The following is a 13,241-nucleotide window of genomic DNA, read 5'->3' on the forward strand; positions in this document are numbered from 1 at the left end:
GTGTCCGGATAACAAAGATGGCCGGCGAGTTGACGAGTGCGGCCATGTCGCCACCACTTGGACTTGTCGAAGTCTATTTCCTTTGTGATGTTCCTCTTTCTTTACCAGGGCAGCCCGGGCTCGATGAAGCACTCATTTCTGGCTTTTTGCAGCAGTTCTGCAAAGCAAACCGCTACGAATTTGCTCCATGTGAGTAAGTCGCGTTATCATGGCTTCCGGCATACCTCTTAGCAAACCATGGATGCACAGCAACTCGTCGAATACATCTTTAAAGGGCATGGAGATCGCCATTCCACCCGGTCAGGAACGACCACTCCGACCTCATCCACCACCTTCAACCAGGACACAGGTTGCCTCTAAGCCTTTGCCCCCTATCCCTCTGCGGCGCTCGATTTCTTCCTCCTTTAGCCACGAGATGCACGAGACATCCCAGGGCAGAACGGGCGATGTGGTAGATCGAAGGCCGAGCGCCACCCCAAATTGGTACAGGCAAGAAGCCGACATATCCGTCATGCTCGAAGGCCGAATCTCGCAGCACCAAAAGCAAGCATCGAGACGCGGAGTGGATAGCGCATTCTGCCCCATGCCTGGAGAAATCATCTCTCCGCAGCCTGTGCAACCTATTCGCAAAGTCTGGCATGGTAGAGGCGTGGCCGCTACTGCGACAAGCTCAGTCTCAAGCTCCATACAATCATCGTCTCCAAGTGGTCACAACCCATCTCAGAAAATGCGCCAGTTGACTGGGTTGGAGATGCACTCGCCACAGACGCTACCGGCAGAACAACCAGACTCTCCTGTCGTTGGTACCAGCTCGAGCAGCAGTGTTTATAGCCTCGAGATGCCGCCACCCATGGCTCAAGGTTCAAATGTGGCAACCAAACCGGCCATACATGTGGCGCAGTGTCTAGCTTCAGAGTCACCGATCATTAGGTCTTTTACTCCTAATAAGCCGAACCCTGGAGTGGTGCCATTAAACCTCGACGGCAAAGTGCCCAGCGGGGGCTCTGTATTGCCCTCGTTCTGCCGGCATGATTGCGTCTACTGTCAACACTCACCGGTGCAAGCAGACAGACAAGCTGTGTCCGGCCTAAATCTCTACGGGACAGCTACGACTCCCAATGCACAGAACCGTCTGGTGCCAGAGTATGAAGCTCCAGGGCTTTTTACTGAGCCGAGGAAGCCACCGATCATTGTGAGGACAGACAGGAGCCCGAAGAGTCCAGGCTCGCCTGGCTTGTCAGTATTTTCCAGTCTTAGGAACGGCTTTGCGGATCGCGTCAATAGATCAAAAGTCCGCATGGCTCCCCCGGCGAACCTCCCGGCACATCGGACTGGTGGGAGATTTGGGGCAGTTGGCCACCCACTCAGAACGCCATACCCCCCTCGAAGCGTCTTTGAGGATGATGATAGCGACGGCGAGGATGACGCAGCCCTGATAGCAGAGGACTCGCCAAAGCGGAAGTCTTCTTCGTCTTCGGCGCTTGTTGGTCGATTGCTTCGGCATGGCTCTGGCCTGGCTGGACCGACGCTCCATCCCTCCGCTGCACAGCGTGACTACGTCCTTAGCGATCAACCCTGGAGGGTGAGCGAACGGGTAACCACAGTCCCCAAGCCGACGAGTCCGTCTACCCCAAAGGCAGCTGTAGATCTGCTACAGAGAACAGGGGAGCAGGCCAAGGGACTGATGAGCCAGGCGATGAAGAAGGTGCAGGTCAAGAGCAAGGCGGAACGGCGGCGGGATGAACTGAGAAGCAAGATTCGTGTGATATCGGAGGCAGATGCATCGTTGCCAGGGGCATTCGCGGCAGATGGCACACATGGCATGGAGACTAGACACTGGCTCTGATACTAGCGGTAGGTAATTTATTGTGGTTCGGCGTCTAGGAGTCGCGGTATACCCAAGTCTAGGTACCTAGATTGTTTTCCCTGCGATGTTGGTCCTAGCCTTCTTTCTGTAATTAATCCCGTTTTGATGTCTGCATTCAGAATTGGACTTGACTTCGGAGAATACGGGTTACACAACAATGCACGTCAGAGCGAAGGCAACCATTCCACAGAAGCTACATCATGGGTTCATGGAACTCGTGGGGCATGCGCTTTCCACCAGGTCGTTCACCTAGGCCGATGGGCACGATCATGGTATCGGCGGACGAGCGGTAGTTGGATTGCGGGGAGTGTATGAGACATGCAATTGCTCAGGATATGCCATGTGCGAGTGGATTCCAGAGATGCCCAGCATCCAAAGAATACTATGCTTCTTAATCGAGATCTGGCGGTGTGGAATGCGTATCGATCGATCTTAAGCATTTGCGCATTCCCTAATCCCTGGAAACGTACCAGAAGACATGTGGAATGCGGAAAGCCTCGCAAGTGGGTGTCTGAATAGTTGACGGAAGTTCATCAGGAGCTACCTCGATCTTAACAATCAATATCCTTGTCACATCCTTGCCCTAGAACTCAGAAGGGCTATCCCACTACCTAAATCCGATGGGCTTGATGGATAGTCAAGTACTTCTGTTAGCAGTCCGTCAACTAATCTGACCATCACTTGCCTCGTTACCGTGACCTATTCCTCTTCCGACATCCAAAATTGAAGGGTCTTGAATCAAGGCAGATCCAACGACGGCGGGAGACAGACTCGTGTCTTTTGTGGGTTTGAAGGGCGCGGATCTGTCAGATCATTCACCCTGCGTCCTGGTCCGTCCACCAGCTTTGTGGTGCGTGCTTGCTGCTGAGCGTAAAGAGGCTTTCCCCAACAAGCAGCACAATCTGGGGACGCATGGCCAGCCACAAAACTTTCCATGTTGCATTCACGCAGGGATGCCTTGCTGACGCACTGATCGCGGGGGTGGACTGGCGTTGGTCGATCCCGTCATCTTCCCTTCTGCCGACCTTGCGTCAATGACATGGTCGATTCCGTGGCGGTTTTCTTGACGACGCCCGGCTTCTAGAGCCCTTCACACGAGGTATGAGAATTGAGCCCTAGGGGCGAAGACTTTGATGTAGCAAGACAGCCGCAATGGGTGGTAGTAGACGCTAGCCTAGAATTCCAATATCAGGTGCAAGTCCTAGAGTGGCTCAAGGTCCGCATTGAAGATCTCAATAATGGCCGAAGCGATCATACAGACTACCCAGCGGTTCCCGACGCTCAAGCACACCCGGGCACATCAAGCATGAGGCACCGGGAGCGGATCTAGAAGCCATGATATGGTGATATGCCTGTCTATATCAAGAAATGGCATGGACGGAGGATACCAACCCCATGTCAGTAGGGCTGAAAACTCTCATTCGAGAAGGACATTGACCTCGCAGCGTGTGGCAATACGGGGTTGACTGAGGCAACGCTGGTTGTGGGCTCGTAGCATGATGGGTGGTGGTGGTGGGTGTCGAGCAAGTCGAGGTTTAGACTTTGTCGTGACGACTTACATCCCGCATGGGTCCGCGATCTACGTCTTGCCCACACTAAGTTGATTAAGGTAAGACGAGGTGCTCTCTACTAAGCTTTAGTACTCTTGACACACATTGGCGTGGAATATCTACCATATAGTCGCTTTTGGAGAATGACTGCCGAGACGAGAGCACTTGATCATGCCACTATCACCGTCTTTATTGTTGAGTTGATGTAGGTGGAATTCCTCTCTTCCGGGTCCTGACTGACACCTTTGATATGCGACTCGTGGAGCAGACCCTGACTCTTGCGGAGGTAGACTCTCAAGTGGTGATCTGAGGCCATTGACTACCTAGGAACCTACCTAGGAACCTACCTAGGTAGCTGCCGGGCTGGTGGCAGGGTACTTTGACTACTTCATTCATCGACGCCATCTAATTTCAGATAGTGGGAAAACCCGTGTCGTGAGATCTCTGATGAACTCCCGTCATCTCTTTCCTGACCCCTGCTTGACCCCGTCACCGTGCCGCCCATCTCACAAGCACACAATCTCGACAGGAGACGAGGGACGAGTATCGACGTAATCTCCGCTTGGCATCCGCCCAAGACGACCATTACCATGGCGGCCTTGACTCCATGTCCAGTGAATCGATCGATATTGCGGTAGAAAAGGCTAGCCGGCAGGAATGAGATGCCATGCCTTCAGGCAGTCGGTACCGGATCTGTGCTAGCGAGGGCCACAGGGCCATTGAGGAACCATGTCCAGCTCTGCGGGCCCGACCACACCCACCAGAAGGCCAGATTCACAGCGAGCCTAGTCTTGGGGCGTGCACTCAGACCGCAACACTGGTTCCGTGTGAGCTCGAGCGTGTGTGTGTGTGTGTATATGTGTACTTGTACTCCGTATGTGTGCTCTAATGAACCCACTCTCAACCGCCCTACCAACCAACCAGCCCGCCAGCAGCGGCAGCGGCATTAGCACCAAGCAACCCGCACCACAGCAAAACACACCACACCACATCCGACCAGACATCCTCCACCCCCCATCCAGTCCACCACCTCCACCCACTCACTACCTTACTTGTACTTACAACAGCATTGACCCAGACCAGACCTTACCTGTCTCTGTTCTTGATGCACGTACCAGCATCCACTGCCCGCAATTCGATATACGTCCTACCCACATAACAACTCGCCCGCCTGCCCACTGGCTCCATTTCGACGACAGATCGAATTGCTCGACGTCTTCATCATAGATTTGAGGCAAGCCAGGCTGTGCTTGACCGGCTAGCTCTCTGAACCGACGTCGCATCGCCTCAGCCGAGCGACAAGGCCATCGACGCCAGCAAACACGCCAACCCTCCGTCGCGACTGGCATGGCCAGCATGAAATAAGCCGAAGCTTCCTCCTCCCCGACCTTTTGGCAGTGATATGGCCGTGCACATATCTGCCCATGCCTGGTGGTGATAATGGCCAGGAATGATGCTGCCTCTCGAATCGGCTCCGTTGCGAGCTCTTCGACAGACAGTGCGCGGTCCGCTGCGACCGTGAAGCCCTTGCCGGCCACGCCATCTTCCAGCAACAGCCTCGACACCAAAAGCAAGACCAAAATCAACAAGGACGACTCGCTCGCTTCCCGAAGGCCTGGGGCGCCTTCACAGCTGAAGCGGGACGAGAACGGGAAGCTCGCCAGGTGAGTCCTTTGCCGCAGCCCGACTTGCACGTCAAGCCGCCCGTGGATGGGTTGCCGTGGATGCTGCAGGCTTCTTTAGCTGCTGCGTTCACTTTCTCGAGTAAAGCAAAGCGTGGGAACTAACGGGTCCTTGCGTTCGCCAATCTCTAGTGACCCAGCTCCGCTGGACGAAGGCCAGCTCTCCCCGACCTCGGGGCCGCGCATGCCCCGGTCGCCGACTTCAAACTCTTATAGCAATACCTCTGCCCGTGACCAGCGCAGAATGAGCGACTTGACCAATTACCGCCGCGACCTCGCGGTCCTTGACTCCTCTGGCAACCGTGGCCCCAGTACCCAGCACGGCACACCCGCCACCGGCCCTTCATCCAGCTTGAGAAACATCGCTCCGTGGATGTCGTCGAACGGCGGTAGTGGCTCGACGCCTGCGAGCAGTAGCGGGGGCGCGTTGCCGACGAGCTTCTATAACGACTCGAGCGACAATATCTCTATCGCCTCTCAGCTCTCGCCTAGCTTCAACACAGGACCTCGGCCGAGCCAGACCTCTGTCAGCTTCGATTCTCCCGATGCACCTTACTTTGACGACCAGCGGAGGCCGTCCCTCGCAAGCATCACGACCACAGCGAGCAGTCAGGGCTCGAAGGCGAGTGGCACAAGGGGTGGAATGAGAAAGCTTCAAGGTTTCTTCGGCGAGGAGTTTCCCGGCCGAGAATCCTCTGATGCAAGCACGCCGCCTGCTGTCCCGGGAAAGGACTCACGGTCGCTCTCCTATAGCCAGGGCAGGCCGCAGCGGGATCGCAACTACTCTAATGCTACCGACCACACCAGGGATGCGTCTCCTTCCTCCTCGCGACCTCGAACGCCGGCACCAAATCCGGAGGTCCTCCCTTTCCTCTACCAAGACTCAGAGGTAGGCTCGTCTCGCGCCTTTAGTCCCCAACTCCATCCGGTGGATCAAAAGCGCTAGTGCGCTGACAGGGTCCCGTATTGACTTGGGGCAGTCCGTCGTCGTCCCAGACAGCTTCATTTATGGATCAGTCTCCTTCTCTTCACGTCTTTTGGTCTAATCATAGTGTATATATAGGACATAGCACGGTACGGTGAAGCGCCCGTCCGAGATATCCTTAGTGGGCCAGACCGAGAACGCTACATGCCCGACAACTCCACGCAAATACCACCCAAGACATCCTCCTCGTCACGCTCGGGCCACTCTATCGTGCACCTACCAGGTCATCATCACCGATATAATAAGAGTAATGATGATCCCCGGGCGCTGAGGCCAACGACTAGCCGCGAAGACTCGACCGTCAGCGTGCCGCAGTCTCGCACTGGCACCCCCCTATATAGTAAGATGTCGCGAGCGCCGAGCCCGACACCGAGCGGCCACGGCACCATACCCACACCAGTCGCCTCCAAGTCAATGCCGGTAGACGACGTGTCGCCGGGTCACCACAAGAAGGGCCTGCTGGGCCGCCTGCGGAGGAACCACAAGGAGAAGGAGGAACACCATCACCTAAAGAAAGTCGGCTCAGTGGCATCGCATACGCTGTCCGCGCGACCATCCCGAACAGAATTCCCCCGAACAGAAAGCTTTGGGCAGTCGGCACCGGCTCTACCTGGACGCATAATTGAGCCCACCGATTCTCCTTCGTTGCGGCCTGCCGGGGGCTCGCGACAGCCTACCTTTAATAATAAGTTCCCCTTCCACAAGAAGGGTAAGGGACACCGGTACAATGACGAGACCGAAGAAGCCGTCGGCCCTACGGAGGGCAAGAAGGATGGGAAGGCATTCTTCTTAGATACCGACCTGGAGAACATGGAAGGCATCTTGAGCCGGCCATTGCCCCTCACGCCCATGGATGCGGAGATACTCAAGACGAATGCCGAAGCCGAGAAACAGCGGAAGCCGTCAGAGTCGTCGCAGATAACATTGCCACCGCCGGCTGCCAATATACCCGGAGGCCCCAATGGCGCGTGGAATGCCCCCGACAGTTGGGCAGTCCGGCGTACTGCCGATGAGATCGCGGCCCAACAGATCCCCGAGATCGAGGAGTTTGGCAGTCCGCCTCGCCCTGGGGAGAAGATGACGCAGTACTGTATTCGTGTCTTCAAGTCGGACGGCACATTTGCAACACTGCAACTGCCTCTCGATGCTGCCGTCTCCGACATGATTTCGAATCTGGCCAGAAAGGCGTTCACGGAGAACCTGAATTATCACATCGTCTTCAAGAGGCACGATCTCCTCCGCATCCTCGGCTCAGGCGAGCGGCCGCTCCTGATACAAAAGCGGCTCCTCCAGCAGGCGGGCTACGAAGATAACGACCGGATAGAAGATCTCGGTCGCGAGGACAACAGCTATCTCTGCCGTTTCCTGTTCCTGTCGGCACGCGAAAGTGACTTCCATGCCAAGACACACGACCTTGGCCTTGGCAGGTTGCAGAAGTTCAATCACGTTGATCTTTCTGGCCGGAATCTCGTCACCATCCCTATCACTTTGTACTCCAAAGCTGGCGAAATCATCTCGCTCAACCTGTCTAGGAACTTGTCGCTAGATGTACCCAGGGACTTCATCTCGAGTTGCCAGAACCTACGCGATGTCAAGTTCAACAACAACGAGGCCAGGAAACTACCCCCAAGTCTGGGTCGCGCAAGCAAGCTCACCTATCTCGACGTTTCCAACAACCGCCTGGAGCAGTTGGAACATGCTGAGCTGAACGGACTGGCTGGTCTTCTGAAGCTGAACTTGTCGAACAACCGCTTGAAATACCTACCGCCTTACTTTGGAGCCTACCACTCCTTGAGGACACTCAATCTCTCCTCGAATTTCCTGGAGAAGTTTCCTAGTTTCCTCTGCGAGCTGGAGAGTCTTGTGGACCTCGACATGAGTTTCAACCTCATCGCCCATATACCCGAGGACATTGGCAGGCTTCAGAACCTAGAAAAGTTTGTCATCACCAACAACAGGCTCAGTGGCACCCTACCGCAGCATTTTGATAAGCTCTCGAGCCTGCGCGAGCTGGATATCAAGTTCAACGCTATCACCGCCATAGACGTGATCTCGCACCTGCCCAAGCTCGAGATCCTCACGGCAGACCACAATGCCATCTCCCAGTTCACCGGCTCCTTTGAGAGGATACGAAGCCTCAAGCTGAATGCCAACCCGATCACAAACTTCATCCTGAACATGCCTATTCTGACGCTGAAGAATCTGAATCTCTCCAACTGCCAACTGGCCAGCATAGACGAGTCCTTTAACAACATGACGAGCCTAGAGAGGCTAGTACTTGACAAGAACTACTTCGTCTCCTTACCAAATCAGATCGGCAACTTGCGAAGGTTAGAGCACTTTAGCATAGCGCACAATTCAGTGGGCGAGCTTCCCCAGGAGATCGGATGCTTGACTGAATTGCGGGTCCTGGATGTGCGAGGAAACAACATCCGGAAGCTGCCCATGGAAATATGGTGGGCTAACAAGCTGGAGACACTTAACGCATCCTCGAACGTCTTGGAGAATTTCCCCAAGCCGGCATCAAGACCGCCGCAAGCGCCCAATGGTGACTCACCACGGATCGGTCTTAATAGCAGGTCAAACACAGTTGGAACGCTCTCTGCAACCCCTAGTGAGGAGGAGATTCATCTCGATGCCCTGAGGAGACCGAGTCAGGCGTCAAGCACACTGCTGAGTGTGGGCCCCTCTCCCGTGCCGCCCGGTCCCGATAGGAAGGGCTCCGTGGTCTCTGTGTACGGTAAGGGCGGACGCAAGACGTCGGTTGTGTCCAGGGCGACGACGACTAACCAGAGCGGCTCCATGACACCCTCGGCCAACTTGAGGAAAGACTCGGGGTTGTCCGCCCGCCTGATTAATACCTTCGCTGGCTCCCTGCGCAACCTCTACCTCGCAGACAACCAGCTGGACGACGACATCTTTGACCAGATAACCCTCCTTGCGGAGCTCCGCGTCCTGAATCTGTCGTACAATGACCTGAGCGACATGCCCCAGCGATCAATCAAGAACTGGCCGCAGCTCGTTGAACTCTACCTTTCCGGCAATGAACTTGCCAGCCTGCCTGCCGACGATCTGGAGGAATACAGCCTGCTCCAGGTTCTGCACATCAATAGCAACAAGTTCACTAACCTGCCCGCCGACATCTCGCGCGCCAAGAAACTAGCAGTACTTGACTGTGGTAGCAACTTCCTCAAGTACAACATCTCCAACGTGCCTTACGACTGGAACTGGAATCTCAACCCCAATCTGAGGTTCCTCAATCTATCGGGCAACCGCCGGCTTGAGATCAAGCAGACGGTGTTTGGGGCCGGCGCCGCGAATCGCGAGCAGTACACCGACTTCAACCGGCTGATGAACTTGCGTGTCTTGGGCCTGATGGATGTCACCTTGACGCAACCTAGTATTCCTGATCAGAGCGAAGATCGCCGTGTCCGGACGTCAGGCTCGCTCGCCGGCTATTTACCGTACGGCATGGCTGACACTCTCGGCAAGAATGAGCATCTGTCCACGATCGATCTCGTAGTGCCGCGCTTCAACTCCTCCGACACCGAGACGCTGCTGGGTCTGTTCGACGGCCAGGCGCTCTCGAGTGGGGGTTCGAAGATCGCCAAGTACCTACACGAGAACTTTGGCCACATCTTCACCATGGAGCTCAAGGCGCTCAAGACTCGCAAGGATGAGGGGCCCAAGGACGCCCTCAGGCGTGCGTTCCTATCCTTGAACAAGGATCTGATCACTATCGGGCTGCAAACCAACGAGGAGCGACCTCTGATGTCACATCGCGGCTCGGCTGCCGCACCAATGGTGCTGAGCAAAGAGGATCTCAACTCCGGCGGTGTCGCTACGGTGGCTTACCTTCAGAGCCAAGAGCTCTACGTCGCCAATGTGGGCGATGCTCAGGCGATGCTCATCTCCAACGATGGCAGCCACAAGTTCTTGACCAAGAAGCACGATCCCGCGGAGCCCAGCGAGCGGTCGAGGATTCGAGATGCGGGAGGCTGGGTCTCGCGCAACGGCCGCCTCAACGATCTGCTCGAGGTATCGAGGGCGTTTGGGTATTCCGATCTCATGCCTGCCGTCATGGCGGCTCCCAACATCCATCACGTCACCGTCCGCGAGCAGGATGAGACTGTCCTGATTGCTACCCGAGAACTTTGGGAGTACCTCAGCCCCGGTCTGGTCGTCGACATTGCACGGCAGGAGAGGGGCGACCTCATGCGGGCTGCGCAAAAGCTTCGTGACCTTGCCATGGCGTATGGTGCGACTAACAAGCTTATGGTCATGATGATCAGCGTCGCCGATCTGAAGAGGCGGAATGAGCGTTCACGACTCCACCGTGGCCAGAGTATGTCACTGTACCCATCTGGTGTTCCTGACGAAGCCCAGTTCCAGCCTGCCAGGCGCCTCAAGAAGAAGTGCGAAGTGCTCGACTCGACACTCCAACGTCTCGAGGCCGAGGTGCCCGCGCCCACAGGCATGATCGCCATCGTCTTCACCGACATCAAGAATTCGACCAATCTGTGGGAGACTTACCCGGCAGCCATGCGCTCGGCTATCAAGCTGCACAACGAGGTGATGCGGCGGCAACTGCGTCGCATTGGTGGTTTCGAGGTCAAGACTGAAGGCGATGCTTTTATGGTCTCCTTCCCTACAGCCACTTCGGCACTGCTGTGGTGCTTCGCCGTGCAGATGTCGCTCCTCGAGGTCCCCTGGCCATCAGAGATGCTCAACTCGGTATCGTGCCAGCCCATGGTCGACAAGGACAATAATGTTATCTTCAAGGGCCTGTCGGTGCGCATGGGCACCCACTGGGGCGAGCCGCTCTGCGAGCCTGATCCCATCACCCGCCGCATGGACTACTACGGCCCCATGGTCAACAAGGCGTCGCGCATCTCGGCGGTCGCCGACGGCGGGCAGATCACGGTCTCGTCAGACTTCATCTCGGAGATCCAGCGCTGCCTCGAGACGTACCAGGAGAGTGCCCCCGGTGCTGACGACTTGTTCGAGGACGACACCTTTGCCCAGGCTATCCGCAAAGAGCTCCGGTCGTTGTCGTCGCAGGGTTTCGAGGTCAAGGAGATGGGCGAGAAGAAGCTCAAGGGCCTCGAGAACCCCGAGGTCGTGTACTCGCTCTACCCGCACGCGCTGGCCGGCCGCGTCGACGCGCACCAGGCGCACGACCGGCAGGTCAACGAGCTGGCGGTGGGGGCCCCGGCCAACAAGATCGCGACGCGGGAGCCGGGCGTCGAGATCGCCGTCGAGCCCGAGGCCATCTTTGCGCTGTGGCGGGTCAGCCTGCGGCTCGAGATGCTGTGCTCGTCGCTGGAGGAGGTCAGCGGGCGGGGGCTGCAGCCGCCCGAGACGGAGCTGCTGGAGCGCATGAAGCAGCGCAGCAGCGAGATGACGGAGCGGTTCCTGGTCAACTTTATGGAGCACCAGGTCAGCCGGATCGAGACGTGCATCACGACGCTCTCGCTGCGGCACATGGCCGCGGGCGGGGGCCACCTCGCGCAGCTCGGGGACCTGAGGGCGCCCATGTCGGACGTCATGCAGAGCGTCGCGGAGCAGCTGGCCGAGCTGCAGCGGTACAAGGCGCTGTTTGGCGAGATCGGGCCGGCCCAGGTCCAGGGGGTGGTTGTTGTTGACGATGATGGGGATGAAGGGTTTGATGAGGGGGAAGACGACTCCGAGGGCGGGAGCGAGACGGAGTGAGCGCTTCCTCCTTTATGATGTAACGACAACCGTTTTGATATTCCGATGAGGGATTGGAGGGGGGGTTTTTGTACTGTTTGGAGCATGGGAAATGCTATCTCTGTTTGGGTCGTTTTTCAGTTCTACCCTTCCTAGATGGAGGCGGATGGTTGCTTTTTTTGAGGGGTCTCTTGTTATATCATGGGTTGCATTGGGGTGGAAGAGTTGATCCTATCTTTCTTGTTGCGCACCGCTGGCATTGGAAATTCGGGAGGAAAAACTGGGAGGTCAGTGGCTGGAATAGTTCTCCCTGGGAAAGGGGAGGGAGGGGGCTTCAAGATAACGCGCTCCATGGGAATGGTTGGAAAGAGCAGGATACATGGCATGGGAGCTGCTATTCTTTTTCTGTTTCTCTGATGTTCATTCGTGTCTTGTCTAGCATTGCCGAAGCAAAAAAAAAACAAAACACATCAGATGGGAGTGGAGGAGTGTGGGAGTTGTCTGCTGCTTATCGTCGGGTACGAGGGGGGGTTCCCCGGGGGAGGGCAGGGAGGGACTTGCTCTATATACTCTATTATGTTCTCTATACAACGGGGAAGAAAAGAAGAACTGGCTTGTGCTAGATGGACTTTTCTGACTTTATTTGCATTGGGATCGATCATCAAGGGGTTGGTTTAGTCTAGTTCCAAGTATGCAGGCTAAGTCACTATCAAGCAAGCCAGTCCTATCCAGATGGATGGATAACCCCGGACAGACAGAATCAACATCATGCATGCATGGATCAGTACGAAACCGAGGATGTCATCAAGGTGGCTTCGCCAGAGTGATGTCAGGACCCAGAAAGGACTACGGAGTGAGTGGTCTATGGAAGTACAAGTAGGTAGAGACTATGACCGGCTGGGGAAAAGGGGGTATCCCGGGTGTTTCCACTACCCACGCGAGGGCGTATTGCCAAGACCTGGGGATAGGCCAATCATGCGCCGAGCGCTATCTTATCTCTCCGGAGCTGAACGACTGGAGTTTGGATGACAGATGGGATCTGGGAGTATTAGGAAGGGAATTGCATCCAGCGGACGTCGGGCTCGCTGTCCTGGTGCCTGGCCGGAGGGTGAGCAAGCTAAGGCTGGCGTCTGTCATGGTAGATTGACCACACCCAGACGTTGTGAGACTCGTGAGGAATCGCATTGCTTTTGGGAAGAGAAAGGCAATCAGATGTCAAAAAAAGAAAGGAAGAAACGCCCACTGGCGGCAATTAGCTTCCGCATAGCTTCTACAGAAGGGTTCCAGAGCGCCGGAACGGTTATCAGCAACCCTGTTTGCAGGTGCGTACAAGTACTGGGGGTCCTCGGCCAATCCAGATTCGGCAGCGGGGGATGCAACAGAGGGCTTCCATTCATCAAATTCAGGTACGTAATGGGTTTTACGGGGCCACTGCAACACCTCATGTAATCGGTTTGCGGGCGGCG

The 13,241-nt window shown here is 56.1% G+C and overlaps 2 protein-coding genes across 2 annotated transcripts; both read left to right on the forward strand.

Annotated features, from left to right (window-relative positions):
- Positions 1–208: 208 nt before the first annotated feature.
- On the forward strand, positions 209–1,846 carry E0L32_009610 (uncharacterized protein; the record flags this gene model as incomplete). The annotated part of the gene is made up of 1 exon (XM_031144594.1): positions 209–1,846. One exon carries the CDS (start codon positions 209–211, stop codon positions 1,844–1,846), a length of 1,638 nt encoding a protein of 545 aa, XP_030990617.1.
- Positions 1,847–4,857: 3,011 nt separating this feature from the next.
- On the forward strand, positions 4,858–11,796 carry E0L32_009611 (uncharacterized protein; the record flags this gene model as incomplete). The annotated part of the gene is made up of 3 exons (XM_031144595.1): positions 4,858–5,081; positions 5,232–5,988; positions 6,163–11,796. 3 exons carry the CDS (start codon positions 4,858–4,860, stop codon positions 11,794–11,796), a joined length of 6,615 nt encoding a protein of 2,204 aa, XP_030990618.1.
- Between the last annotated feature and the right edge of the window lie 1,445 nt (positions 11,797–13,241).

Source organism: Thyridium curvatum (genome assembly GCF_004353045.1).
Source record: "Thyridium curvatum strain D216 chromosome Unknown NODE_71_length_214541_cov_85.463701, whole genome shotgun sequence".
NCBI lineage: Eukaryota > Fungi > Ascomycota > Sordariomycetes > Thyridiales > Thyridiaceae > Thyridium > Thyridium curvatum.